Source organism: Vigna unguiculata, chromosome 3 (genome assembly GCF_004118075.2).
Source record: "Vigna unguiculata cultivar IT97K-499-35 chromosome 3, ASM411807v1, whole genome shotgun sequence".
Classification (NCBI taxonomy): domain Eukaryota; kingdom Viridiplantae; phylum Streptophyta; class Magnoliopsida; order Fabales; family Fabaceae; genus Vigna; species Vigna unguiculata.
In genome coordinates, this window is record NC_040281.1 from 13,595,209 (window position 1) to 13,622,562 (window position 27,354).

General features: G+C 32.2%; 3 protein-coding genes across 4 annotated transcripts; all 3 read left to right on the forward strand.

Moving 5' to 3' along the window:
* The first annotated feature begins 728 nt into the window (after positions 1-728).
* On the forward strand, positions 729-5,885 carry LOC114178415 (mitogen-activated protein kinase kinase kinase 1-like). Its single transcript, XM_028064292.1, has 8 exons — positions 729-1,557; positions 2,744-2,828; positions 2,926-2,988; positions 3,464-3,621; positions 4,279-4,351; positions 4,461-4,520; positions 4,732-4,845; positions 5,009-5,885. The coding sequence occupies exons 1-8, from the start codon at positions 842-844 to the stop codon at positions 5,219-5,221; spliced, it is 1,482 nt and encodes a 493-aa protein (XP_027920093.1). The 5' UTR covers positions 729-841; the 3' UTR covers positions 5,222-5,885.
* Positions 5,886-8,045: 2,160 nt separating this feature from the next.
* LOC114177396 lies at positions 8,046-13,054 on the forward strand. 2 transcript variants are annotated; one of them, XM_028062718.1, is made up of 3 exons: positions 8,046-8,282; positions 8,811-8,869; positions 11,684-13,054. In XM_028062718.1, the coding sequence occupies exon 3, from the start codon at positions 11,704-11,706 to the stop codon at positions 12,772-12,774; it is 1,071 nt and encodes a 356-aa protein (XP_027918519.1). In that variant the 5' UTR covers positions 8,046-8,282; positions 8,811-8,869; positions 11,684-11,703; the 3' UTR covers positions 12,775-13,054. The 2 variants fall into 2 exon arrangements, with proteins under 2 accessions (XP_027918519.1, XP_027918520.1); XM_028062719.1 differs by lacking the exon at positions 8,811-8,869 and having other exon boundaries at positions 8,055-8,282.
* A 10,662-nt stretch (positions 13,055-23,716) lies between these two features.
* Positions 23,717-25,566, forward strand: LOC114176502 (protein G1-like1). The gene has a single exon (XM_028061564.1). It carries the CDS (start codon positions 24,505-24,507, stop codon positions 25,198-25,200), a length of 696 nt encoding a protein of 231 aa, XP_027917365.1. The 5' UTR covers positions 23,717-24,504; the 3' UTR covers positions 25,201-25,566.
* The last annotated feature ends 1,788 nt before the right edge of the window (positions 25,567-27,354 follow it).

Sequence of the window (27,354 nt, forward strand, 5' to 3'; positions counted from 1 at the left end):
AAACAAAAATAGTTTCTAGTAATCCATTTCTGTGATTGATCATAACAATAATCACTTTTTTAAATACGAGTATGTTTGCTTAAGTGGGTTTCAAATTAAATGATATATGTAGAAATAAGTTTATTAAACAACATAAAATATAGAAAAATAATTTAATATTACTTTTTTTGCTAAGAGACCCTAATAATAGAACTTTTTGAGGTAGCTTATTTATCAGTTTTTTATAGATTGTTTTTCTCATAAGTAAAAACTAAAATTAGAGTTAACGGTTAACATTTTTAAAATATATAAAATATTTTTACCAATTAATTAATTTTAGTTTATAAATTCATGATTTTATCTTTATTCATTTTCTTGAAAACAGTTTATGTAAAGACTCGACCAAATAGGTCTTGAAGTTAATTTCGATCAGCACTGAAATAAATAGACGGTGTCATGTTTCGCATTAAATTTCGAAGTAATTAATGAAGAAGGTACAGATAAAAGAAAAGATGCATGCAACGTGTTGAAAATATGAATATATACATTATATTTGTATTTATTAAACGTTATTTTGTTAAAATATTTAGTTTACATAGTTAAAGATGAAAATAATAAAATTGAAAAAGCTAAACTATGATTAAAGAAAAAGTGTTGTGAGTGAAAATGGAACTAGATAAAGGCAAATGAAAGGGTATAAAAACATGATAGGTTTATTCATTATAATAATTAAAGATAAAGAAGACTGAAAGACCATAAAAAAAGAAAGAAATAATTAAAAAGGAAAAGAAGAAGAGAGAGAAATAGAGGAATATCAAGTGGGTGAGGAGATTCGTTTTCAGTTGGAAGCATCTCAGAGCCAATGGAGTGGAGGCGTCGGACCAAGAAGCAGGTTCAGGCTCAGCCGCGGTTGGAGCGCCTCAACGCCAAAAAGGGCTTCAATTACGAACCACCACCGTCTCCGCCGTCTCCTTCTTCAACCTCTTCTTCATCTCATTTCGATCGCCAAACCAGCTTCCGCCTCTACGGCATCGACGGCGAGTTCGACCGCATCTTCCAGACCTTGGGTCTCTCCGGCCCGGAAGACTTCGCCATCCCAACCGCTGACTGGGAAGCCCGCAAGGCCCGCGTTGCTTCCTCCAACGCCCCCGGGCCCACCCCCACCCCTAACGCGGTTATCCACTCTTCTACCGAGATCCACCCTCTTTCCGTCACCGCTACTTCTGCGGCTACCCTCCAAGACGATGTCGTTTCAGTTCACGTTTCCGTTATTGGTTCCTCCCCTTGGTCCTCCGGGGAGCATGACGCGGGTAGGGGTAGTGTCGGCAGGTTGAGGAACGGAGAAAGGAGCGTGCTTTTCACCGATTCAGGTTCCTTCACTACTTCCCACGATGATGACAGTGACATTGGCGGCGAGAGGGTTAGTTCGGTTTCTAATTCCGCCGCCCCGGATGAGCTGGTTGTGCCTTTTGTTTCCTCCTTTTCCTTTGAGTGGTTCAGACGGACTTTCTCCTCCTGGCAAAAAGGTGACGTCTTGGGAAATGGGTCTTTCGGAACCGTCTATGAAGGCTTCACTGAGTGAGTGTTTCCCTTTTTGTACTTCACTCTTTTATTAGTTGGTGGCTTATTTAATGACTTGGGTTAAACCCTTCTGCTAATATCTGTTTGGGGTAGTAGTTATTTGTCGGTGTTGTTTGGACTTACTTCCACTTTTAAGGAAACCCTGATGACCTTAGTTTCTTTACGGTTGTTGGCATAATTTAAATACCATTTTTGCGCTCGGATTGCATTCAATTTGCACATTCTACCAGTCAGAAAATATTATAGATGAAATCTTATAGTTGTGATAAATTCTTGAGCACCATTTCATGCTTAATTGTGTTTGTAAGAGTTGTTATGAAGATCCCACAACATATGTGGTCAAGTTATAGTGAATAAAATATGCCCAAATTATAGTATATAAGTGGATGCACATCTTATCTTGTAAGTCAATTTTGTGTGATTGAGTTAGAATTAAATTTCACTTTGTTTAAGATGGTATGGTAGTCTTTCAGAGTCTAGTGAAGTTTGTTGGGTCTATATACTATCACTCACTGTTGAGTTTCTCCTAGTTTCACACTCAATCTCCAGTCCTCAGTCTGAGGGTTTGTGTTGAAGATTCTACTCGACGAGAGATATAGGCAAACACTTCACTCTATAAGAACTTTGAATATTTCACCCCTTTAGAGAATTTGACTAACCATGCAAGGATATATATCTATTATATAGTAATGAATCACCAAATGACTATTTTTGGTTCAGCTTAGCTTTATCTTAAGATGCACTTTTGATCAGTTAGTCAGCTTTTAAAAATTCTTATAACTTGATACGGCCTCCTAGTGAGTCTTGTTGGTTATCTCCTTTTGGAAATGTGACTCTTTATAGTTGGCATATGATAAACCACAACTGTTGTGGTGCCAAAATTAGGACAGGAGACTATTTGGAAATTATCTAAGGATTAAGGAGGAGTTAAAGATGTTGGAAAGTTGGTTTACCTGGTTTAATGGAGTGTGTCAGCTCTGTCTTTGTACTGGCCGTCTGTTGGCTTTGGTTTGCAAAATTTATTTGTGGAAGATACCGCAATGGAATATCATGTAGGAAACAAAGAATCCAATTATTTTATTATCAAGCTTGTTTCAAACAGACCATTCAGAGGTCCAGTTTTTTAGTTTTATAGTTTACATTGTTTTTATAGTGTTAACGTTTTCATTTTCTTTTTCTGTAGTGAGGGATTCTTTTTTGCGGTGAAGGAGGTGTCTTTGTTGGATGAAGGTAATCAGGGAAAACAGAGCTTTTTCCAACTTCAGCAGGTTGGGGCACCCGAGCTTTTCATCAAGACTTATGATTTTATCATTAATTCTTGTATGGAAGTATTCTTATATATGATTTCTCTGGCCTTCCTTTCAGGAAATATCTCTTTTGAGTAAGTTCGAGCATAAAAACATAGTTCGATATTATGGCTCGGACAAGGTATGCTGTGTTGTCTAGGAAGCAAGTCTCTTTTATTCTGAAAGAATATGAATTCTAGGAAGAACATTTGCGTTTCCATCACTTGGGTAAACAAGCATTTACTTGCCTGAAAATCTCTTTGTTCATTAAGCATCTTGGGAATTGTGGCAAGTCTAACAAATTGTTTTTTTTCTACTAATATGTATATGGAAGGAGGAAATGATGTCATTATGTAACAAAAAAGAGGGAATGAAATTTAACGTTCTTTTGGAATCGTACATAAAAGGCAACAGAACATAAAATGTTTAATTCCCCAATCAGTTTAAAGTCAGTATGTCACTAAGCTTTTGTAGACCAAGTTGGGCGTTCTAATTATTTCTTTTGAAAAGTAAATTAGGGATTTACTCAATTTTTTGTTGTTTTATTAAATGAATTACTTTTCTTATGTTTTTATTGATTCTCTATGTTATTTACATTTGAATTTGATATTTTGCAGGACAAAAGTAAATTATATATCTTCCTTGAGCTTATGTCAAAAGGGTCATTAGCAAGTCTCTATCAAAAGTATCGTTTAAACGATTCCCAAGTTTCTGCATACACAAGGCAGATTTTATGTGGCTTGAAGTATCTTCATGATCATAATGTGGTTCACAGGTAAATTTCCTATCATGATACTGAGCAATAATTGTGCCTATGATAACAAAACTATCATTTGATTGAGTTCCATGAGTAAGTTTCATGGTTTGGTTAATGATGTCAAAAGTGATTTGTGAAAAAGGGTCAACATGTTTTTGTTTCGTTTGTAATATTACAGGGAAAAATATTCTGGATACTAATGGGTTCTTCACAACTACTGTCAGTGTATGTCTATGTTTGTACATATGTGCATCTAACTGGAATTTTATACCGGATTGAAACTGGATGAGAACAGATATGTATGACCATGACATTTAGAAATCCAGCCTCTATGGTGTATTTGAAGCTTATTAAGTAGACTTGTCTTGCATGATCTAGTTTTCAAAGTATACTGGGTGTGGAACTTATTATCATAGTCTGGCATGCACTGCAAATGTATCGAAGTTAAAATATGATGATTTCCTTTAGATATAGCCTTGGATTTTGTTAAATGGGAAATTTAAAAACTTATTGCAACTTAATCTATGAATTTAAAAATTTGAAAGTGAAATGGGGATGTGTACGAAGTAACTTGAGAAAGTTGGACGCAGTGCTTGGAAATTCACTTCTGAATATTTGAATTGCCGTTGATTTTCTATATTCTGAATATTTCAATTCAAATGTTCAATTTTAAAGGGACATCAAGTGTGCTAATATACTGGTTGATGTAAGTGGGGCTGTCAAGCTTGCAGATTTTGGGTTGGCAAAGGTACCCTTAAACAAAGCTAAATTTCTCTTTTCAGCTTCTTATCATGCATAATCTAAATACTTGCTTGTAAACTGTAACCATTTAATTTATATTTTCTTACCCTTTTCAGGCAACAAAATTTAATGATGTTAGGTCAAGCAAAGGCTCCCCTTACTGGATGGCCCCTGAGGTTTGCCTCTGCACTTTTATTGTTTATCTAATTCAGTTTTAGTGTGTAGTACATTTTCCAAATGTGCCACAGTGCAGATTCATAATCTTGAAACTACAGTTTTTCCATCCATTTGTGATTTATGAGATATGCTTCAGTGAAGTGGCAAATGAATGTTTACACTGGTGAGCTTTTTATGTGACTGGTTTAACTTCAAATTGTTGCTTAACAGGTTGTTAACTTAAAGGACCAAGGTGGTTATGGGTTAGCCGCCGACATATGGAGCTTAGGGTGTACAGTTTTGGAGATGTTGACACGCCAACCTCCTTATTCGGATTTGGAAGGAGTATGTATTATAAATAACACTTCTTATGTTATCGTTCTTAATCTCAAGTTTGTTACTTTCCTATTTTTCATTAATGGATTTATAGAGACTGTACTTACCCTCATTTTTTCACTCCTTCCAATCATGAATATTCCGTATCTAAATGTATTTTCTGTTGCAACAGATGCAAGCATTGTTTCGGATTGGCAAGGGTGAACTTCCAAGTATTCCGGATTATTTATCTAAGGATGCCCAAGATTTCATTCTTGAATGCTTACAAATTAACCCAAATAAACGTCCAACTGCAGCTCAGCTATTGTATCACCCATTTCTAAGGAGAACATTACTGTCTCCCTTGAGTTTTGCTTCTCCACAAAGGAACATGTATCGGTCATAATTATTAGAGTTCTAAATCACCACCAAAACTGGCGCTGCGAAGTTCAAGTTTATCCATACTCATCTTGGGTCTACAGATATCTTGAGTTGCATTTAACAACTCTCAGCTGATTGTTTATCTAAACGATCTCATCTCAGCCCTTGAATGTTGATCCCATGGTGAATTCATGGAGGGGGAAGAATGCATCATTATCAGAGTCTCACGGAGGTGTAAGTTTGACCTCTATGCAAAATGAGAGAGAAAAGGCTCTGTAATCCAACAATGTGGATCTTCTTACTAAATTTGGTGCCCACCAGGACGTTGCTATGGCCAAGTACAACAGTTGTTGGTCATCTGATCATGTTGCACCTACTCACTAGATTCTATCAGGAGCTCATGTTCTTGCGGAAAAATTCTACATCCTATCAACATGTAAATAGTTAGGAAAGGGACGGGTGCAAGCAATGTGCTATGATAGAGCAGCAATTGAAGTAGAAATATTGCAGTTTTTTTTTTCTTAGCACAATTAAACAGTACATAATTGCAACAGCACCCTCCCCACCCCACTTGTATTTATTCTCTTTTGTATAATATGTGGCTATTTCCAGATGTATATCAAATTTTGACCACTAGGGGTGTCAGTGTAAACTTTTATTTATATGTAGAAAAAAATTTGTTTACTTAATGATCACGTAAAATGAGTTTAAGTTAATAGAATTAAAATGGTATATTAAGTTGGATTTTAAAGTTTGCTGTTCATGAGAGAGTGAATATTAAATTAATATTTTTAACTCCTTTTTTGGTGAGGCAACTTAAATGAGTTGGATTGACTTACTTTAATGCTTCTAATTACCAATGTCAAGTCTCAACTCTCACTTACAAGTTGCAAACTTTGAAAGAAAAAAAAAATGTTGTATAAGTTTGGTGGTGTTTGTAGTGGGAAGTATGGTAGTTGCAAACACAATAAATATTGGATGTGTTGACTTACTAGTCATTGGTAGGGAAAGACCAAAACAAGCTAGTGCCACAATTTGACAAATTTGTGAAATTTAGGATTGTGTAGAAAAAATTTCAATAATTAAAAATTACAATAGTATTTTACGGAAGTAGCATAATGTATCTTCAAGCATCACCATTTAAATTAGCTACTTTTTAAGTTCCTTTTCTCCTCTCACTATTTGCAGCTACATCCGAAGGTTTATGTATCCAAAGGGCGTAAAAAAAAATGAATCATGACATTTATACATCATTTGTAAACTTGTGTCTGTTGTTCCGTTCACGGAAATTAATATATAGATGAAGTTATGTTAAAATTTGTAGAGGATATATAAGTAGAAGTTTTTATGATTATATAAAAAAAAAAAATTCAAGTTGGGAATTTGGATTGAATAGAAAGGAAGTAAAGAAGTGTTTGGAAAGTGTAGGAATAAAGACAGCGCATTCCGGTCTACATGGAGGAATATTACGATATAATGACAACACTTGCTTAAATTCATTGAGTTGCACTTCCATTTCTTTTGAGATAATCCATGTTAAGACGTAAAACCTATCCATTTCTATATTTGTTTTTTTCATTACATATATATATATCATTGTTATTTTTTGTTGTTTTTTCAATTTTGGTGTTTTATAAAAATGAATACTCATACATTGGTGTACCTTGGTGTACCGTGTACGTGTGTTCCAGCGAGTAGCAATGAAATAAAATTATCACACTTTCTAATTAAAGCTATTTAATCAATAAATTTAATTTGAACACACAATCTACATTTACCATAGTATTTATATAATTTATGATCTACATATTTAATATTTTTTTATATTTAACAATGAAATATATGATAAAACAGAATTTTTATAATAATAATAATTAATAAACTTGTTATGTTATTAACTTTAATACGTATTCATATATATATATATATATATATATCATGTATTAGGTTATTTTTAAAATAAACGTATTATCATTTTTGATACATGTTATATTCTTATGTCATAAATTATAATTAACAAAATTTAGTTTAATTTTAATTTTACAATAAATTTGAGTATTACTTGTAATTAAATTTTTATTAAAAAGTTTGGTACATTAATTATTTAAAAAAGTTTATATTGTTTTATTGAGTTTATATTTTTTATTTTTTTAACTAATTAATATGTCATATTATCTTGTTGTCTTTGTTGTCATGTTTAATGTTCACATGCTAAGAAATTATTTTCCTATTAACATAATCTCATTAAAACTGTTTTTAATAATAAGATGGCTATATTTTTCATTAGTTCTCACATATTACTAATCTACTAGTGATCAAAAAAGATTTTTGTCATTATTATTAATAATGAGATTATTCTTATAATTTAACAAATTTTCAATTAAATTAATAAAAATAACTTATTATTACATTATTCATAAATTCATTTTATATTAATTAGAAATTTTATATTAACAATTAAAAAAATAGAAAACAGAATAATAATTAGTTATTATTAAATTACAATAATGTAATTACAAATATAAAACTTTAAATATCTAATGAAAAATTAAAAAAATTTAATTAAAATACTTAAATTTTTAAAAATTAAAACTTTTAATTAAATTTTAAAAACTTATGAATATAACATGTCACTATTATTTTTGAAGGTGTTTATAACTTTTTATTTTTCGTAAAAAAAAAAATTAGGAGTTAAAAAATGGTACAAGGGAATATGCTGGTTTGTTCTTCTGGTTTGGTAACCTGAGAAAGCACGTGAAGGCGCATTTTGTGGCACGTCATCACATTCTAACGAGCGTGACACACAATCGCTAGAGAAGAGCGTATTGAAGAGGTGGGTGGAGGATGCCTATTGTGTTGTTTGTGTAGCTTAGAAATGACTCCATCTTTTCGACTCTCAACTTTCTCTCTCTAAAACATGAGGAATAATATGAGAGAGAAACTTGTTTGCCCTTCAATTTCCCTCTCGATTCCTTCGCCTTTGCTTTCGATCCTTTGCTAGAGAACCTTATTCCTTCTCTCTCCTATGTTTATCCCTTCAAAATCCTTTTCTTTTCCTCCATTTCCACTCTCTTCCTAGCCGTCAGGTACGAACACAATCCCCCACTTCCTCCATGGTTTCGATTATCGCTTCAATTTAATTTATTCTATGTTAATTGTTTTCCCTTTGCCTATTTTTCGATTCCTGTATGTTAAATCTCGACATTCTTATTTTTGCTGACCTAACCCAGTTTTTTTAACCGTCAATTGAAGAACGGATAAGATACCTAAGTGGCTGTGTTTCCTTGCTCAAAATCCTGTCTTCCTTTGTTTCCTCTGTTCCCAAATAGATTTGCAGTTTTGTTTTAGTCCCCATTTGTTTTCTTAGTTTTAAAATAAAATTATTTTTTAAGTGGGTTGATTGGATCTGTAAGATGAATTGGTAAAGTTTAGCGGCATGTGCTTGTTACCTTAGCTCCATGTTCTGGTTAATATTATAATAATGTTGCTTTGTTAGTTGTCTTTGCTTGCTGTTGCCCCTCACCACCACGTTGTTTCCTTCTGACACGACTTGTATAAATAATCTCTTACTTTGGTTTTTCTCTTGCTGTTTAAATTCACTTAATTGTGGCCAGGTGCACTTTGGTTTTGCAAACTAGTTCGTTGGCCCCTAAATTACTTCGATTGTTAGCTGGTGAGTTTTTCCCTACCCTTTTTGCGGTGGTTTGATGCATGACTTGCTTTGTTTTCAGCAATCAGAATGTGATGCTTCTTTGTTGGCCAATGAAGCTGTTTCCGGCAGTTGCCTTTCTGTTTTGTTTTATATGTGATTCGATTGCTTTGAGTGCTTAGTCCATTGTGGCACTTATCTATTATTCAGTGTGTTGACTTGTTATGTTTGGCATGTGATTTTGCTGTATTAAGTTTGATTTAAGAAAAATAAATTTTTTGATGATGTTTTTTAAGTTCAATTAATAAGCTCTCTCATTTAGAATCTGTACTCTTCCCATTCAAGAGATTGTTAAGTTTTCTGAAGTCAATTTTGTAGCGTGAGTAAACTGAATTAAATGAATTTTGTACTGTGAATGTATGATGTCACTTGATTGTCAGAGCTATTATTGGTCATATGCTAATTTGCTAGCGGAGCAAGATTGCCAGTCATATTTTCGACAGCCACATAATGTAATGCTAAATTGACTTGAAGTCTTCGCTGGGTTGTTATCCTAACTGAAATGAAATTGGTATCATGGCACCTGGGCCCGGCATGAACCTGTCTCAACTGTTTTCAAATTCTAATAATACTACCAAACTAGGAAATTAAATATGGATTACTATGATATTGCGTGATTGCAAGGTTGATTTAAATAGAAAAGTGCATTTTCTCTGGCATCTTCTAATTGGATGTTTCATCAGCTAATTCTTTATTATTTATCCTATATAATGAAGCTCTTATAAAAAATAAATAATAGATTCTCCTAGATCTAATACAGATACTTGAATAGTACTGTAAATTTAAAGGTCCATGTTGTATTGCTATAAGCTAAAGGAAATCTTTTTCCTGTTATTTGCTATCAGGAGTTTTATGCTTGTTTGAGTAAATCAATCTACAGTCGTTAGAGTTTCATTTATTGTCTATCAACCTTTTTGGCAATAATTATGGGAACGCACTTGGGAAAGTTTTAGCCTTAGTATTGAGGAGCATCATATCATTATCTTCTACTTGATTGAACTTCTTGCGTTTATCTATAGCTGTGTTTCATTTGTCGGTTGCCATTGTAGTTTTGGGTTGGTCATCCATTTAGTGGTTTTAATGATTGACTAGCAGAGATGCCCTTGTATTGTTGTGAAAGAATCCTTGACCCTGAATTACACAATTTTTCTTTCTTTCTCTATTTGGTAAGGATGTTAGGATCATGGTCATTCTTGAAATATAGTAATTTGATAAACACCTGTATAATCGAGTAAAGTATAAACTTGATATTTCAATTTTGCAGCTACTGTTTTTGGAAGTGTTCAATGAGTGGCTCAAAGTTCAAATTACAGTGTTTGAAAGAGCTGATTTAAGTATTAAGTATGGATTTTTTATTGATGTTTTTCTTTTTGAAGTAGCTGATCAGTAAAAGAAGGATAACTCCAAAGGATGAAGGATTGATTTTTGGTGTGTGTAAATAGATTTATACATCAGGTGGCTTTGTTTCTATACCCAAACTTTTTGTTGTATAATAGCTGAGAGGAGTGCTTGGAAGACACTCTCTTGCTCACTCTTTTTAATGCATTCTCTGCGATTAGTTAAAACTTATTGAATGTAAAATCTTGAGATTCATTAAATAAGGAAGATATATAAAATTGTTATTTCCTATAAAATTCTGGTCAAATAATAGAGCTTGTTCAAAATATTGGGTTGTTATTTTTCTATTAGCTGAGTAGACTTTACATTTCAGTTACTATTTTTGAAGTCTATGACGAATAGTTAAAATAGTTTGGCTAGAACATATTGCCTTGCAGCTTGACCTAGAATACATAAAATAAAAGTAACGTGTTGAAATTTGAAGGATAAGATCACCTGTGTTGATTCTTTCATGGGAGTTCTTGAGGATTATTTACTTTCAGGTTTCAATTCATACCACCATCGGAGAATTACGTTGTTTAGGACTATCTTCAAACTCAATATTCGTTGGGTCTGAGTGTACATGGTTCCCTTACTCCCTCAAAACATATAGTACTCAAGCACTCGTTGAATTGTTTAGTGAGTAGAAATATAAGTGCTGGTAGAATACTCTTGTGCATTAAACTTGTTTACAAGTCTTTTGCACAATGATCTGAGGGTCAGATCACCTTTTATGATGAATTGAATGAGACAAGACTAGGTGACATTGTCTGTAATGAGGGGACTAAATAGTATGTAGGCATGTTAGAGCATATCCAGTGGGAGTTGCTTACATGAGGTCCTTGAGAAGAAAAATAATATTTTAATGTTTAAAGTATTATCTTTCTCGATAAGGAACTCATGCTAGCAAATCGTGTTGGAGATGCTCTTAGGAAGACAAGTTCTTCTATCTTGGTGACATCCTCTGTAAAGATGGTACTCTCTCTCCATTGTAATATATATTTTTTATATAAAACCCAAAGGCACCTTTCTACATATTCTTGCAATGCGTTGAGGTTCACTGCAGAAAATGAATAGATAAGTTTGTGGAATGTGTGGAAAAACCAGGTTTTATGTTCACACTTTTTCAGCTTTCGTGGGAAACATGACAGTTGGACGAAATACTGGTTTGGCCATCATTTTTAATCTCTTGTATGTCAACACTTACAAGTATTGTGGGTATACCCACTCAGTTGCAACTAGATAGCGTTTTATTTTATTTTGAATAGTTTCTAAATCCAATGACTACTTTCTGCAAGATTACATGAAAAATATATGAATGCGTTTGTTGTTTGAGAAACTAATGTGTGGATCGATTTATGGGGAGTTTCCATTATAAGATCTTGCACTTTTAAATTCCAGGTTCTGTTGGAATATCGAAAATGGCGAAAGGTAGCAGGGGAAGGCACAGGATAGCTTCTCGTCACTACAGAGTGACTCCATACCCACTAGCTCCTTGCAAAAGGGATATTTGTGAAGACATGTGCCAAAAGAAATGTTCCAAGGCTTTGGAAATGAAAGAGTGGGAAGATGTAACATGTTCTGTGTGTATGGAATATCCACACAATGCTGTTCTTCTTCTTTGTTCATCTCATGACAAGGGTTGCCGTCCCTATATGTGTGGAACAAGCTTTCGTCATTCCAATTGCCTTGATCAGTACAAGAAAGCTTATACTAAAGTAATTTCATCTAATGGGCAACCTGTGCAAGGCACTGCAGGTGTGCTACAAGACTCAAACTTGTCTCTTGACAAGAGTGAAGCCACAGAGCTTGCGTGTCCTCTGTGCAGGGGTCAGGTGAAAGGTTGGACAGTCGTGGAACATGTTCGGGATTTCCTTAATGCTAAGAAAAGAGGCTGCATGCAGGATGAATGCTCATATGTGGGGAACTATAAGGAGTTGAGGAAGCATGTACGTGCAGAGCATCCCTCGGCGCGCCCTCGTATGGTGGATCCTGCTGATGAACAGAAATGGAGATGGCTTGAGTGGGAACGCGAAAGGGAAGATGTTATCAGCACAGTAACATCGGCAATGCCTGGGGCCGTAGTTTTTGGAGATTATGTTATAGAAGGTCACCATAATGAATCCGATACAGATGAAGAAGAGGGTGCAGGTAATGCAGAAAGAAATGGAAGGTTTCAGATGGGTATTGAGGCAATGAATTTCTTCCTCCTGTTGCATGCAGTTCGTCAAGGGAATGAAATTAACAACCTTGGTAGGCGGCTAAGGCCTGAGCTGACCACCAACAGGGTTGCAGCTCAGAATGTTACTGACGTGCTGGATATTTCAGACGAAGACAATGATAATGATGATGGCAGGTACAATGAAGGTGATGGTGGTGGTGTATCTTTGGTTAGTCGTCTCCAACGCCATGGTGGTGGCAGAGTTTTATTGGGTCGTTCCGGTAGGAGGCGTAGGTGTAGAGAAGCACGTGCAAGGATTGGAGATAGTTGAAGAAGGTGCATGAAACAGGAGGTTGGAAAAAAAGGACAAGTTTCATAGAGCATATATCAGATTAGGAAATTTAGCACCATCTAGTGGTGGCTTAATAACATTTGAAGGGCTTTCTTTCCCGAAACAGGAAATCAAAGATGGGCATTTTTATTTTTTTTAAATCATGTTGTAATTTCGTTTACATGTACATTCCTACCTTCCTCCTATTTTGCACATTTCATTGTGAATTCTCGTGTAAACATTTGATTTTATGAAAACTTTGACAAGAAGTTGATTGTCATGTGATGGTCCAGGGATACAGCAATTAGCCGTTTCAGTTATGTAGTAGTGACAAATCGCATCCGATACCTGTGCTCAGTGCTTTTTTTTTTCTCTATCGTTAATGTTAGTTGTTAATATTTGTTAGGGGATGAATTGAATTTATAATTTATTTTATCCTTCTTTTCAAATTTATCAAATCAAATTTATTATTTTATTTTTATTGTTAGTGAGAAAATTGAATTCATAACTTATTTTATCTTTTCTTTCAAAACTTCAAAAAGAAGTTTCATGCAGTCAAAATGATAGGTTTGTCAAGAAAATGTAATAACATCGATAACCACGAGGTTGAAAACATTTACCCAATCCCGTAATGGTTTCATTTGCTATCCGTTCCTTTTAGACAACCAAACGGAAAACAAGCTTGTAGTAACTTTAGTGAGTTTTTCTTTTTCAAATTATGTTTATTTTTTCAACTACCGGGTTCGAACCCAAAATTTTATTTTTAGAAATTTATATAACAAAATGAGATGCAATTGTATACACACAAAAATGAGCACGATAAATAATATGATGTGATAGGAAAAGAAAGAAAACAAAAAGATGTTAAGTAATTGAGTGCACGTAAAATTACTGAATTTCTTTCTAAAGGTGAATTAAGGAAGGTTAGTGAAATATAAGCAAAGGAATCTGGTTTTTGTTTGGGAATCTCGGAAAAAGACAAATTAGAAATGGCAAAAGCAAAAGGATGTTTGAAGAAAGTTGAGTATAAGTTATGTAATGATGAACTGTATCTGCAAAAGAGGAAGAGAAAAGGAGAAGGGTTATTGTAACGGTTACGTAATAGATCGTTATGTTGTGATGGTAAGTAGTTGCATTTGGTTATGCTCTTTCTTTCTGCACACTCAATTTCTATTTGCAGTCCTATCATTTTTAAAATGGCCCTTTTACCTTTTGTAAAACTGATTCTCGGGCAATTTTATGAAATTTCTGCAACATAATTTCTCAAACGGGATTTCTAGAATAAAATATGTGGAATAAGATATTTGAAACGGAATTTCGGAAATAATTTTTTTGGAACACCTAAAATATATTCTGTGATAAACTTTCTCGAACATAATTTCTTAAACACTCTCCAAAACATATGTGATAGTTTTTCGAATGAATTTTCAAGAACACATAAAATGCGCTATGTAATGAATTTTTCAAAACCAACTTTCTTTTATAAATGTGTTTTCTGTTTCTTCTTCTTCTGCCGCAGCGATAAAACTACACAGCATCATAACAGCGGCAATGGCAGTGTAATGCAATGAAAGAGGGGTACTTCAGTCTTCTTACGTTAATATGAAAATGCAGTTAGTGATGATGGGGTGCAGGAAGAAAAATCCGAAAAGGCAAAGTTTCACTTGTATGGCCCAACATCTCATCTTCATGTCCAATATAGATTCTCAACAATCAGGTTATGTAATGACATAGGTTTTATCAATACGGATGGAAACAAATGTGTCTATTTTTTTTAATAAGAACAGAAAATGAAAAAAATATATCTTATCATAATTATTCAAATAAAAATATTTAAAATTGAAAAATATATTTTTATAAAAATAAATAATTTTTCTGATTTTACCATATGTAATTAATTTTATAATTATTGTTATGAAAAAATTAATTAAATTAAAAACAGTTAGAAAAATCTAAATAATAAATGAATATTTTGATAAGAATAAAATTGAAAACTATTTATATACATTAAAAATTGTTGAAGTACCTTTTTATCCACCAGTAATGCTAATACCAATTTAATAAACTAGATGTACCAATAACATTTTTACCTCAAAATTTATTCATAAGTTTTTAAAATTTAAATTTCATACTTTATTTCAGAATGTATTTAAGTTACTATTAAGTACTAATATTAGTAGTGTTCAAGCTTTTTTAAAAATATCATTACTCGCTAATTTAACATGTTATTTTGAAATTAATTTTACAATCACATTAATTATCAATTTGACTAGTATTAATATTAATGGTGTTCAAGCTTTTTTAAGAATATGATTACTTGCTAATTTAATATTCTATATCGAAATTAATTTTACATTCACCTTAATTATCAATTTTACTAATATAAAAAGTTAACATTTTTTTAATAATATTAAGAAATTTATTAATTTTCATTTTATTTTAATAATAATAACTGTTAGTGATAAATATATTTAACACCAGTTTTAGCAACAATAATAGATTTAAACTAAATAATAATGATTACTAATCAAAACCAATTTTAATAACATTGTTTGATATTAATTCATATGAAAATTATTATTTTTTAATTATTAACTTTATATTATATTTTTATCAATTATATTAATTATTATTTATACATTTAATAAAATAAATCCAAAATAGTTTTAAAATGTATTTTAAATATTTTAAAAAAATCCTACAGAGAAATTAAGTTTGTAGAAGCTGATCTGTTACACGATAAAAAACAAAAAAAAAATGCAATTAAGAAAATCAGTTACCGAGGATGGACTTCTGGATATGAATAACAAATAGGCAAATATTTGTCCTTTGGAATTACTTCGGTAATATTATTTTAGTTTATTTAAGAAAAACAATATTCTACAGTGCATAAATTACACAAAAAAGAAAAAAAAAACCGAATGAGATTACGGACAATTTTTTTGTGCAAATAAAAAGGAAAAAATGTATAGGCCAACTAGAATATAATAGATTATTTTCTTTATAGGTTATGCTAAATTATGTTACTTTTCAGATGAAAAAAAAAACTGATTATATATATTTTTTGCTTTTATGTCTATTTTTTATGTAAAAATATAATAATATAAGTAAATAGTACATATATAATATAAATAAATGAATATATAAAAAAATATAAACCTATACTTTCATTTAATTATTTGTATTAATCTTTGTTTTCATTTGTTTTCTCTTTTTGTGAATGAAAGCTTAGAGTACTTTTCCAAATAAAATCCACAATCAAGATTAGGGTTGAGATCAGTAGGGTAGAATCGGATTTTGAATCAATTTGATCAGTGTAACTCAAATTTAATATTTAAAATTTATATATGACAATTTAATTTATAAGATTAATCGCATTTTAATTGTTTGGATAGCGGTTAATTAAGTCAAAATTTTCGGATTACGGATTTATATTAAGTTAAATTTTTTTTAATGAAAAAATTATTTTTATTTTGAATAGATGTCATAAATACACTAAATCTTTAACAAAAAAGAACGGATTATAATTTTATGAGCTAAACATATTTTTTTATCTATTAATTTTTAGTGAAATTTAAAATTAGTCTATTTTTTAAACATTGATCCAATTTAGTCATCTAATTTTAAAAATACGTGAATTTAATTCTTTTAACCAATTTTGTGTTAAATTTATTTTATTTCAAACGTGTCTCATTATAGCATTTGAATTATTTACACTGACACATTTATCTTTCAATGTTAGGAGAGAAATGCTTTTGAAAAGTCAAATAAATCTAACAAAATTTAACGATTTGATTAAGGTTTCTAAAAATAAAAAATTAAATTGGTCTAAAGTTTCAAAAAGTGATTAATTTCAATTTTTACTTAAAGTTAAGAAATCAAAACATGTTTAACCTTAATTTTACTAATGATTATTATAATAGACTATGATTTTATATAATTTACTATTAAATCTTAATATTATCAATATAATATTATCAGATTAAAAATAAAATTTTAAATTTTAAATATATTTATAAATTTATAAATATTAAAATATAAGTTGAGTTGGATATTCATAAAATTTTGGGTTAAGTATGTTTTTAGTCCTTGAACTTTGATCCAAAATTGGAATTCGTCCATGGTCGAAACTTTGATAAATTTTGGTCCCTAAACTTTAAAAATGAATGAATATAGTCATTTTAACCCAATTTTGTTAACTTTTTTTTTAGGTTTCGAACGCATTTTTTAGTAAATATTGAGCCGAGAATGTATCAAACGGCGTAAGTAACTCTAATATTAACATAAACACATTCCACATGTTGAGAAAAGTCAATGTAATTGTGTTAAAATGATTATATTCATTCATTTTTAAAGTTTAGGAACCAAAATTTATCAAAGTTTCGACACGAATTCCAATTTTTTACCAAAGTTCAGGGACTAAAAACATACTTAACCCTAAAATTTCAATCTACTATTCAAACCTGACCACAATTTTCTATTTTACTCCATTTTATATATCCAACATTACTCACTTATTTAATAAAACAATTCACTTTGAATTTCTTAAGATTCGATCGGATACCAATTTTTTTATTCACCAAATCAAGACTAAAACGGTTAATAAAAATATAAAATAATAGTAAAAGAAATTATATAATAACAAAAGGATTTCAAAATATTTTGTAACAAAAAATCAAATCAACCTTTAAATATATTTTTATGCTTCAACTTTTAGTGAAAATTGAAATTAGTAATTTTTGAAAATTTTAAATTAATTTAGTCTCCCATATTTAGAAATACGTGAATTTAGTCCTTTAAATCAAATTTTGTTAAATTTATTTGATGTATCAAACTCATCTATCAACTAACATTGAAGCGAACATGTGTCAAACGGTGTAAATAAACTAAAATATTATAATGAAATGTGTTTGAAATGTCAAATAAACTTAATAAAATTTAGTTAAAAAATTTAAATTTATTTATTTACACAATTGAAAGACTAGATTGATTTAAAATTTTAAAAATGACTTATTTCAATTTTCGGAAAAAAAAAAAATTTAACCCTATTTTTAATTAGTTTGATTTCCGGCCATCTAATATTTTTGAAACATACATGGTCACTTCACTTGAGTACAATCTGAATGAAGATGGGACAACTTGGGCTTTTTCTTTATTAACCAATATTGAAATTAATACCATGAACTGAAATGTTTTTTATTTAAGCCTATTATTGAATTGTATTTAGATAACATATTTAAGATTAAAAGTAAAATAAGAACTATGAGTGACAAAATATAAAAACATCATATATAAAAATTAAAAAATATTTTTTTAGTAAGGACAACTTGAAAAACAATTTATGAAAAAAGCAATATAGATAAAAAAAGTTAATGGAATCACGATATTTTTTTATTGATTGTGATAGTTTTGTCTTCATTTCCACCTTAAAATGAAAATTGAAGTGAACATGGTTAGAGAAGAAAGGGCCTATGATCACGTGGTGGTGCTATAGGGTATATGTCATAACTATTTCAAATTATATTTAAATAAATAAAAAACCCTAAATTGATAAAAGTGACATGATAATTAATCGTACGCAACATAGGTTTACCAAGCATAAAGGCATAGACTTGACTTGTGTCACATTTTGAAGATTTGACACCAAATTTCCACACACAATATCTCTTTCATTTAATTCACCTATGACATTTATCACAACCCCCTCTTTTAATTTCTTTCTTCAACCGGTTCCATTTTTGAATTATTTTTTGCATATAAAAATTTGAACCACGAAAAGAGAGACAGAAAGAGAAAAGAAAGAAAGAAAAAGTGAAATAAGATTATCAAAGTTATGAAAATAATAAAAAAAGTATTTCTACAAAAAGTAATATATAAATATTGTCATTTTTTCTACCTCATCCCAGCCACTATTTTAAATCTCATTATACCTCAAATTATTATTTCATTTGATATACACGAATTCTCGCTTAAGAATTTATAAAATAAAATAGGTTAAAAATCTAACTTATTTCTTTTATGTGTAGGTTGAATGGAAGTTATGATTGAAACATGATATATTAATAGAAAATTGGTATCTTTAAATGTGTAATTTTCTTGTATGAGAGTAAGACGTTTCCATAAGATGTTAACTCTTCTATTTCATCATTCGAGATGTTCTCTTCCTGCTTCCTTGACTAAGATGTTATTTTATGTTTCCTTGTTCAAGATCCTTCTTTTTTCGGATTGACGTGTGAGTGTCTACTAAGACATTCCAATGCTCAAGTCAGTAAGTAGTGTGAGACGTTACATATCTATTATCGTAGAAATCTTACCTTACATAATAAATAATATTTTCTTATATACCTTTTTTGATGGGCCTATGCTTGAATGAATATGATTCAAATACATTCTTTATATTAAGAATTTTTAGGAGGTGGACATCACATTAATTTCCATATCATAACTTATATTGCTGAATTATTGATAATAATTACAGGTCGAGATGATGTCGATACTAAGTGCAGAATGATCTCTTCCCTATTTTTGGGCATGCATGTACACCAGCCCCCAAACTCGAAGTTGCACCGAGAGTCTTAGTTAGCCCAGATAATGCTTACATTATTTTATTTCGACAATGTACGTGTCCATGTTCGAGCCTACACCCATGAAAGAAAATTTTCATTTCTTTGTCTGGCATGTTGCTTTGACAAGTGACATAACCAAACATTTTAGTCCCTTTAGTCTCAAGGAATGTAGAGAGGCAGAGACTGAAACGTCACAATCACAAACATGACAACTGACAACCTTGGGTAGTGAAAATGTCTCTTCATTGGGCTTGCAAGATGTAAAATATGTAACAGTTGACAAAGGATTGAGGAAATTGTTCAACCTCCTTGAAACATTCTATAAATAAGGGTAAAGTGTTTATGGGGGCCCTTGACTAGTCTGATAGCCTAGACAATGTATCACTCCTCCACTCCTTTAGGTATGTTGCAATCTATCTTTACTAGTTCCTTAAGTAATCTTTGGTGGGGGTAATGGATGCAGTTGATGATGAGGTCACACATGATCCGACCTAATCTTTGGGCAGAGGTAGTGATGAGAGTACTTCGGCTAGTGAAAGTAGTAAAGTTGTCGCATTGTTATGTGATGGTTTTGATTGGATAAATCTTAGGGTTAAAGTATATTTTTTTTTAGATATTGCTGGTCATTCATCATTAGTACATTCACTGAACACAAGACTGATATTGAAATCGAATGCCTCCGGCTTCATAATGCTCTTCTACCTTTAAGTGTAGAGATATCAAGTTTCTTTTTCTTCAAGTGTGTGTTTTTTACCTATGTTAGGCCCTCAATTTATAGATTTTCATAATTGGACTAGGTCTAAAATTTGGACTGGATTTTATACTTGAATAAATTGTAATAGATTATCCTTGATATATATATATATATATATATATATATATATATATATATATATATATATATATATATATATATATATATATATATTAATCTTTGGAGATTCCATATCATTGAATTATCCTTGACGTACCCAAACCACAAAATTTTAACGTCGTTTCATTTTTAGTACTAAATCCACTTGTTTATGAAATTGAAAGATTAAATTGGTTCAAAGTTTTGAAAAGATATTAATTCTAATTTTTTATGAAAATTAAGATCAAACACATTTAATTTTAAAAAAATCCATAAACTTTGAGCCTTAAGATTTTATATTGAAAATAGCATCCCATGGACAATTTATAATTTTAAAAATATCAACTTTGCTAATTTATTTCGATAAAGATTTTCAATGATAATATTAGAGTTGATAATAAGATTAGAAAAAATAAGTCAGGATAATCATATTTTGACCCACTTCTTTTTACTAACTTTTAATCCACCACTCCAATCACCCTTCAATTATCTATTTTTATTGTTTTAGTGGTGTGATGTGATAATTTGAGATTGGAGTGATGAGTTAAAAGTGGGTCAAGATGTCATTATCCAATAAATAAACGAATAATGATATTTTGACTCACCTTTTTTTTGATTCACTTTTAATCCGCTACTCTAATCATCCTTAAATTATTTACGACACCTGACATAAACAGCGATACTTCACATTCATATCCACCAATAATTGACACCAGTTTAGTAAATACATCAAATATTCAATGCAACACAGATATGTACATGCAAACGTCATCATTTTTTTTATCAGCAATAATTAATATATAAATAAAAGAATGAGACATTAGGGATGTCTCAACCCATGTACACAACTAAAAAACAACAGAGGAGATAAGAACATGAACCTATAATACTAAATCTCCTTTTCAACATACAAACCCTCAAACAACACTCAAACCCTGGATATGACAAAATACAATGAGATGCATCTTATCATCTCTATAGACCCAAAATATTACAAAGAATATATGTATACAATTGTATCGTAGGGTCATTTCCCACCAAGATAGATCTAACAATCTATATATAACATAAAATAAATTTGCAAAAAAAAACTGGATGTCCAACACGGTCCCATAAATCAACCTTTCCACTAGATTCAACAAGAGAAAATTTCTTTTTCACAGTAGGTTGTTTATGCTCATTCCAAGACATAGCTATCTCCTTTGCAATAAGTTTGCCTAAAAACCTTAACACCAAAACAACACAACATAGGTGATGACAATAAGGGATTAAAGTGAAAGATAATAATATTATAGCATATGAAACCCTTGTATTTATCTTATTTCTGAACTAATGTAGTACATTAAATACATGACTTTGGACATAAACACCAGTTAGAGTATGGAAAATTTGCCTTTGATATTTTGTTTCTCAACCATGTCCAAGCTTTTAACTATGCTATCCAAAAAATTTCTTCACCACCTTTCATATACTTCCAATCATAGCCACCCACATCACCTTCCATAACTTATTTCCTTTTATATTCAAACCCAGCATATAAAATTGATCAAAATGTTGTAAGTTTTGGTTATGTTGTGTTGTTAATACTCCAAACCATTTAAAACAAAGATTCCAAGTAAAGTTAGATATCATACACTCAAAGAAAAGATGTTGAACTAATTCTTCGAATGCACCACATAAAGGACATAAATTGCAGGATAATTGCACTTATCTTTTAACTAAATTATCTTTTGTGGCTACGCAATTCAAACCCACTCTCCAGACAAAGTGTAGTGCACTAGGGATTACTTTTAATTTCCAAATTGTTTTGAAAAACTCAATATGTTTCCCATTGGTATTATTTTGTATGATGTTATAAGCTGACTTAACAGTAAAAATTTTGGTTTGTTCTCCCTTCCATTCCCATGTGTCTTGTTCTTGAGTTGATGGTCCATAATGTGAGATTTCTTCCCTAAATCCATTAATTTGATTTAATTCCCACTCAAACCATTCCCTTATCCATCTAAATTTCCATTCCCACATCATGTTATTCCAAATGCCCGTCTTTGATACCAACAATTGTTTTTCAAATGAATTGTTATACATCCTAGGGTATTTGGTGCCAACGATAATTCTCTATTCCACTTATCATGCCAAAAATTAAATTTATTCCCCTTTCCTAATCTCTATGTTAGATTATTGTCGAACCAATTCAGATATTGCTCTAATCTTGTTACTTTCTTTAAATCCCTCCACCACATTGATTCATATTTTGTTATAGTTTCTTTATTGAGCTCTCTCCAATCCCCATACTTTGATAATAATATATCCCTCCAACCACTGTAGTTTTCAGTTACAAGCCTCCATTTCCATTTAGCTAAAAGTGCCTCATTAAATGATTGTATGTGTTTTATTCCTAGGCCTCCTTTATCTTTTGGTCTGCAGATGTTTATCCATTTTACTCATGCTATTTTCTTTCCCTCTGATCTCCATCACCATAAAATTTGTCTTTGAATATTTGTGATTTCTTTAATCAGCAATTTTGGTGCTTTGCAAAAAGATAAAAAGAAGAGAGAGAGTACGGTGATTACAGATTTAATCACGGTAACTCTTTACGGAAACGATAATCGTCTACCTTTTCACCTTAGTAGTCTTTTCTTGATTTTAAGAATCATACTTTGGCACATCTTTTTCTTTCTAGAATTATCTTCTGTTGGGATTCCTAAATACATGAATGGTATTGTCATGTTAATGCAGTTCAATGTCATCCTTATTTGTGATACTTGTCGTTCTCTTGTTCAATGTCCACTGTTGTTTCAGAGTACTGCATTTAGTTATAGATGGATGTGAAGTAATCCTTCCATGCTCGACTAACAACACTGTGGGTGAAGTGTTGCGATATCTTTGTGGCTTATGAAGGGTAACATCTATCTAAAGGAGAGATATTCAAAGTGATTGGTCTTCTACATTTGATGAAAATAAGGTTTTGGCACCAGTTTAGTTTTATGGTTTTCATTATTTTCTACTACTGTTTGTACACCTGTATTCATTTTTAATAAATTTCATTGACTAATATGAAATTCCTTTGATTTAAATATCCTATTTTTGATTTAAGTACAATTGGTTTTAGTACCCTGCATGCAGTATGAAGAGTGAATATTTGAATGTGCCTCTATATGTCTATATTTATTACAACATCATTTTTCCGTCTTTTGTTCTGAGGCGTACTCAAAAAAGCACGTGAAAATAAATGATGGAATGGTTTGCTTGATTGAAAGTACAGGGGGTTTCAATCAAGTCTTAAAATTTAAATAAATTAAAAGAAATAAGTTTCATTTTAATTTTAGATAAAATCTCGACATGTTATCATCAAAATGTAATTTAATTTTTGTATAGTATTATTCAAATGATAGATACATGAATATACCGTCGTTATTTATTTATATATAACACTCAAATAAAAAAAAATTGCGAGAGATGGAAAAGAGCATTGAACCAAAGAAAGAACAAAAATAGGAAGTAGATTTAAGACTTAAGAAAAATATGATAGGAAGTGAAGTGCAGAATGAGAAATAGGTGTAAATTGTAGTTACTTTAGTGAAAGAGGTAGGGCTAAAGAGTTTGAGTAGTTTTGTTTGGTTGTGGAGCTTAAAGCCATGGAGGAAGGGAAAAGAAAGAAGAGGGCATGAATGATTGAGAAATGAGAAGTGATATTCAAAGTGGTTCTGTAATGCATGGACCCCTCTTTTGTCTCCCTATAGCCACCTACAAAACTTGCCTACCCCTACATAACCCATTATACCATTGCTTAAGCCTTCTAAATTCTTCCTTACCCCATCCCTCTCTTTTCGATTCAGTAAATTTCAACATCTTCCATCTTATCAAAATCATGCCAAACTCCTACCTCTTTCCCTTTGACCATACCCCAATCATTTTTCAATATCACCGACTTCAATTTCCTCCCTTGCCAGCTAGCTAGCTTTAGACAATCCTAACCAAACCCACCTGAACTACAGTACCCCAAATTCACCACAATTTATATATATAAACCCTAAATACATTGTATAATTTCTCTCTTTTAACGTTTTTCTTTTCTTCTTATCTTCTTTCTATTTTCTTCCTATCTCTCATCTTGAAGTCCACGTTTCTCATAACTCTATATATATACACAGATCTTCCACCAAACATAAAACACATCTTGTACTAAAATCACTCACACGCACACGCACACGCCTGCTCCCAACCCTAATCTACGACAAAAACAGAAACTGCAATCCCCTAACATCACATCCACAGGTGCTACTTCTTACCCTCCAAAACAACAACCTTAACATGTCCGCAGCCGTGGCCGCCGCCGCCGCAGCCGCCGCCATGTCGGGGTACCACAACTCCACGCGGAGACAACACACTGATCACGACTTGCCCTTACCGTCGCAGCGAGTGTGCGTGGCTCCTCCTCTGAGCAGGTACGAGTCCCAGAAGCGGCGCGACTGGAACACCTTCGGCCAGTACCTCAAGAACCACCGTCCACCTTTGACCCTCTCCCGCTGCAGCGGCGCCCACGTGCTGGAGTTCCTGCGCTACCTCGACCAGTTCGGAAAAACCAAGGTGCACGCCGAAACCTGCGCCTACTTCGGAAACTCCCACCCGCCTGGTCCCTGCTCGTGTCCCTTGAAGCAGGCGTGGGGCAGCTTGGACGCGCTGATCGGGAGGCTGCGCGCGGCGTTCGAGGAGCACGGCGGCGCGCCGGAGATGAACCCGTTCGGGACACGCGCGGTGAGGCTGTACCTGAGGGAAGTTCGCGACGCGCAGGCGAAGGCGAGAGGCATAGCGTATGAGAAGAAGAAGAGAAAGAAGGCTGAAACGCATGATGATGTGATGAGCATGATGGGTTCCAGTGATGCCACTTACTGTGGTTATGGTGGTGCCTTTCTTCCTCAGCAGGTGCTGTCTGATTCAAATGCCACAACTTCTTCCTCCATCCCTGATGGGGTTTCCTATTTCTCTTCCCACTGTGGCTTCAATTGATTCTGAATTTGTGATGCATGCTGCAAAATCAGTGCTTCATTATGATAGGATATAATAATAATATTATTTTATGGTTAGTGAGGTGTGGTAGGGTTCAGAGTTGCACCAAGTGTGGTCATTCTTAGAACCTTGTCATAATTAATAGTATCTGATTAATATATTGCAGGATTTCGTTCTATATATGGTTTGCTGAAAAAGTTTTTAGGAATTCCTGCATTGTGGAACCTGCAAAATATGTTAGAATAAGTCTGAATTTCATTAATACCTATACTTTTCCACTCTTTGTTTATTCATTTTGAACTGATATACATACCGATGGTTATTGTTTGTCGATAAATATATAGTTTTTCGCATTCCTTCAAAAAATGGGATATAAGATTTTTTTTTTTTTTACAGTTACGGAAGTTTTAGTATTTTTTCGATTTTAACAGATATTATCGTCTCATTTTATAAATGTTTTATTCCATTTTTCTCGGAAAGATACAAAAAGGTAATCATAAAATTGAAAGAAAAAAAATTAGTAGTAATGTATCCTTGGTTTTCAAAATAACAAATAAAATTCGACCTTCTAAATTACAATCAAATTCAAACTGATGGTGTAGTTTCTATCAAAAGTCGACAAGAATTATAAGTGGATGGGATGTTATGGTTAGGTAAATCCACAAGGTTGAAAAGAGATTTGCAAATGATTACGCTTTAGTAATTATTACTTATTTATGTAGTAGAAATACTTTTTCATTTTGTACAACTTAAAACCACTATTGTTTCTCCCAAATCATGATTATCTCAACACTACTTGTTTGTATATATATATATATATATATATATATATATATATATATATATATATATATATATATATATATATATATATATATATATATATATATATATATATATATATATATATTATATATATATATATATATATATATATATATATATATATATATATATATATATATATATATATATATATATATTTATATATTTAAGATAGGTTTGGACAGATTGATAAATTTTGTGACATCCCATTTAGGTAGAATTGACTACTTAATAAAATATCACATGATCCTAATAATAAAGAGCAAGGCAATTGATAAAAACAATGGACAAAGAATTCACTTTTACAGTCATCCAAATGAACACTAGAAAAGGGGGTTCTAGGCATACAACCATGCCATAGTCAAAACAGAAACAACCAGATTCATAGTTATGCAAAATAAAAGCCCCTAGAGCAAGGGATTTCAAAGGCACTAAGGCCAAAGAAATGTTCTTCGAGGGCCACATCAACGAGCCCACTAAGCTGCACCGCTACCACCATCAGGCCTACTTCCAGAAGTATTTCCATCTGCTCACACCAATGGTGATCATCGCAAAAGGGAAATCAGAACAAGGACACACACACAATAGAAATAGCAGGGTAAGCTAGAGTGAATTAAATTATACATGTTATTGCAGCGAAATATTTAGAAACAGTCCAACATACAACACAGTAGGCACGAGAATAACATTTTAACAAATAAGCAAGACTCTATGACTCAATTATCCAGATATATATACTAGGATCAGATTCACTGGACGCTTGCACTTGTGGTGGCCTCTACTGCTCTGTAGAGCCATTGCCAATGCGTTTCACCCTACCACACACAAGATTAGCCTTTAAGCGTCTAAAGCCATTATCTTGCCAAAGACTAGGGCCTCCCGCTACTCTCACCACTTGGGTCAGTTGCTCTACTTGAGACTCACTGACCCTTTAGAGTTTCGGGATGCGATCCTTACTTGAATCCTTATCCTAATATATACACTACTCACCACCATGAGATCTCCCCACGAGACTCATGGAATTACGCCTATCACACAATCAGAATCATTTTTCTCATACAATTCCACTTCCCTTAATACCTTCATCCAATTCTCATGTTAAGACATTTCAAAGCCACAAATCCATGATCAACCTCATACCAAGCATGCCAATTTCATTCATAAGTCCAAACACCCAAGCATATTCACGTACATCATATTTAGGACGAATAATTTAGACAATATATGCATCAAATCATCAAAACAGTCATGAAGACAGTGTCCTCACTCACCACTGCACTGACCTCGCCCAAGCTAGGGACCTCGCTCAGGCGAGGTGCTTGCCTCGTT

Excerpts from the sequence above, each read along its gene's own strand:
- LOC114176502 (XM_028061564.1), top strand. The coding sequence starts at position 24,505 with ATGTCCGCAGCCGTGGCCGCCGCCGCCGCAGCCGCCGCCATGTCGGGG.
- LOC114177396 (XM_028062718.1), top strand. The coding sequence starts at position 11,704 with ATGGCGAAAGGTAGCAGGGGAAGGCACAGGATAGCTTCTCGTCACTAC.
- LOC114178415 (XM_028064292.1), top strand. The coding sequence starts at position 842 with ATGGAGTGGAGGCGTCGGACCAAGAAGCAGGTTCAGGCTCAGCCGCGG. Across the intron at positions 1,558-2,743 it reads GTCTATGAAGGCTTCACTGA|TGAGGGATTCTTTTTTGCGG; the intron begins GTGAGTGTTTCC and ends CTTTTTCTGTAG. Across the intron at positions 4,521-4,731 it reads CTTACTGGATGGCCCCTGAG|GTTGTTAACTTAAAGGACCA; the intron begins GTTTGCCTCTGC and ends GTTGCTTAACAG.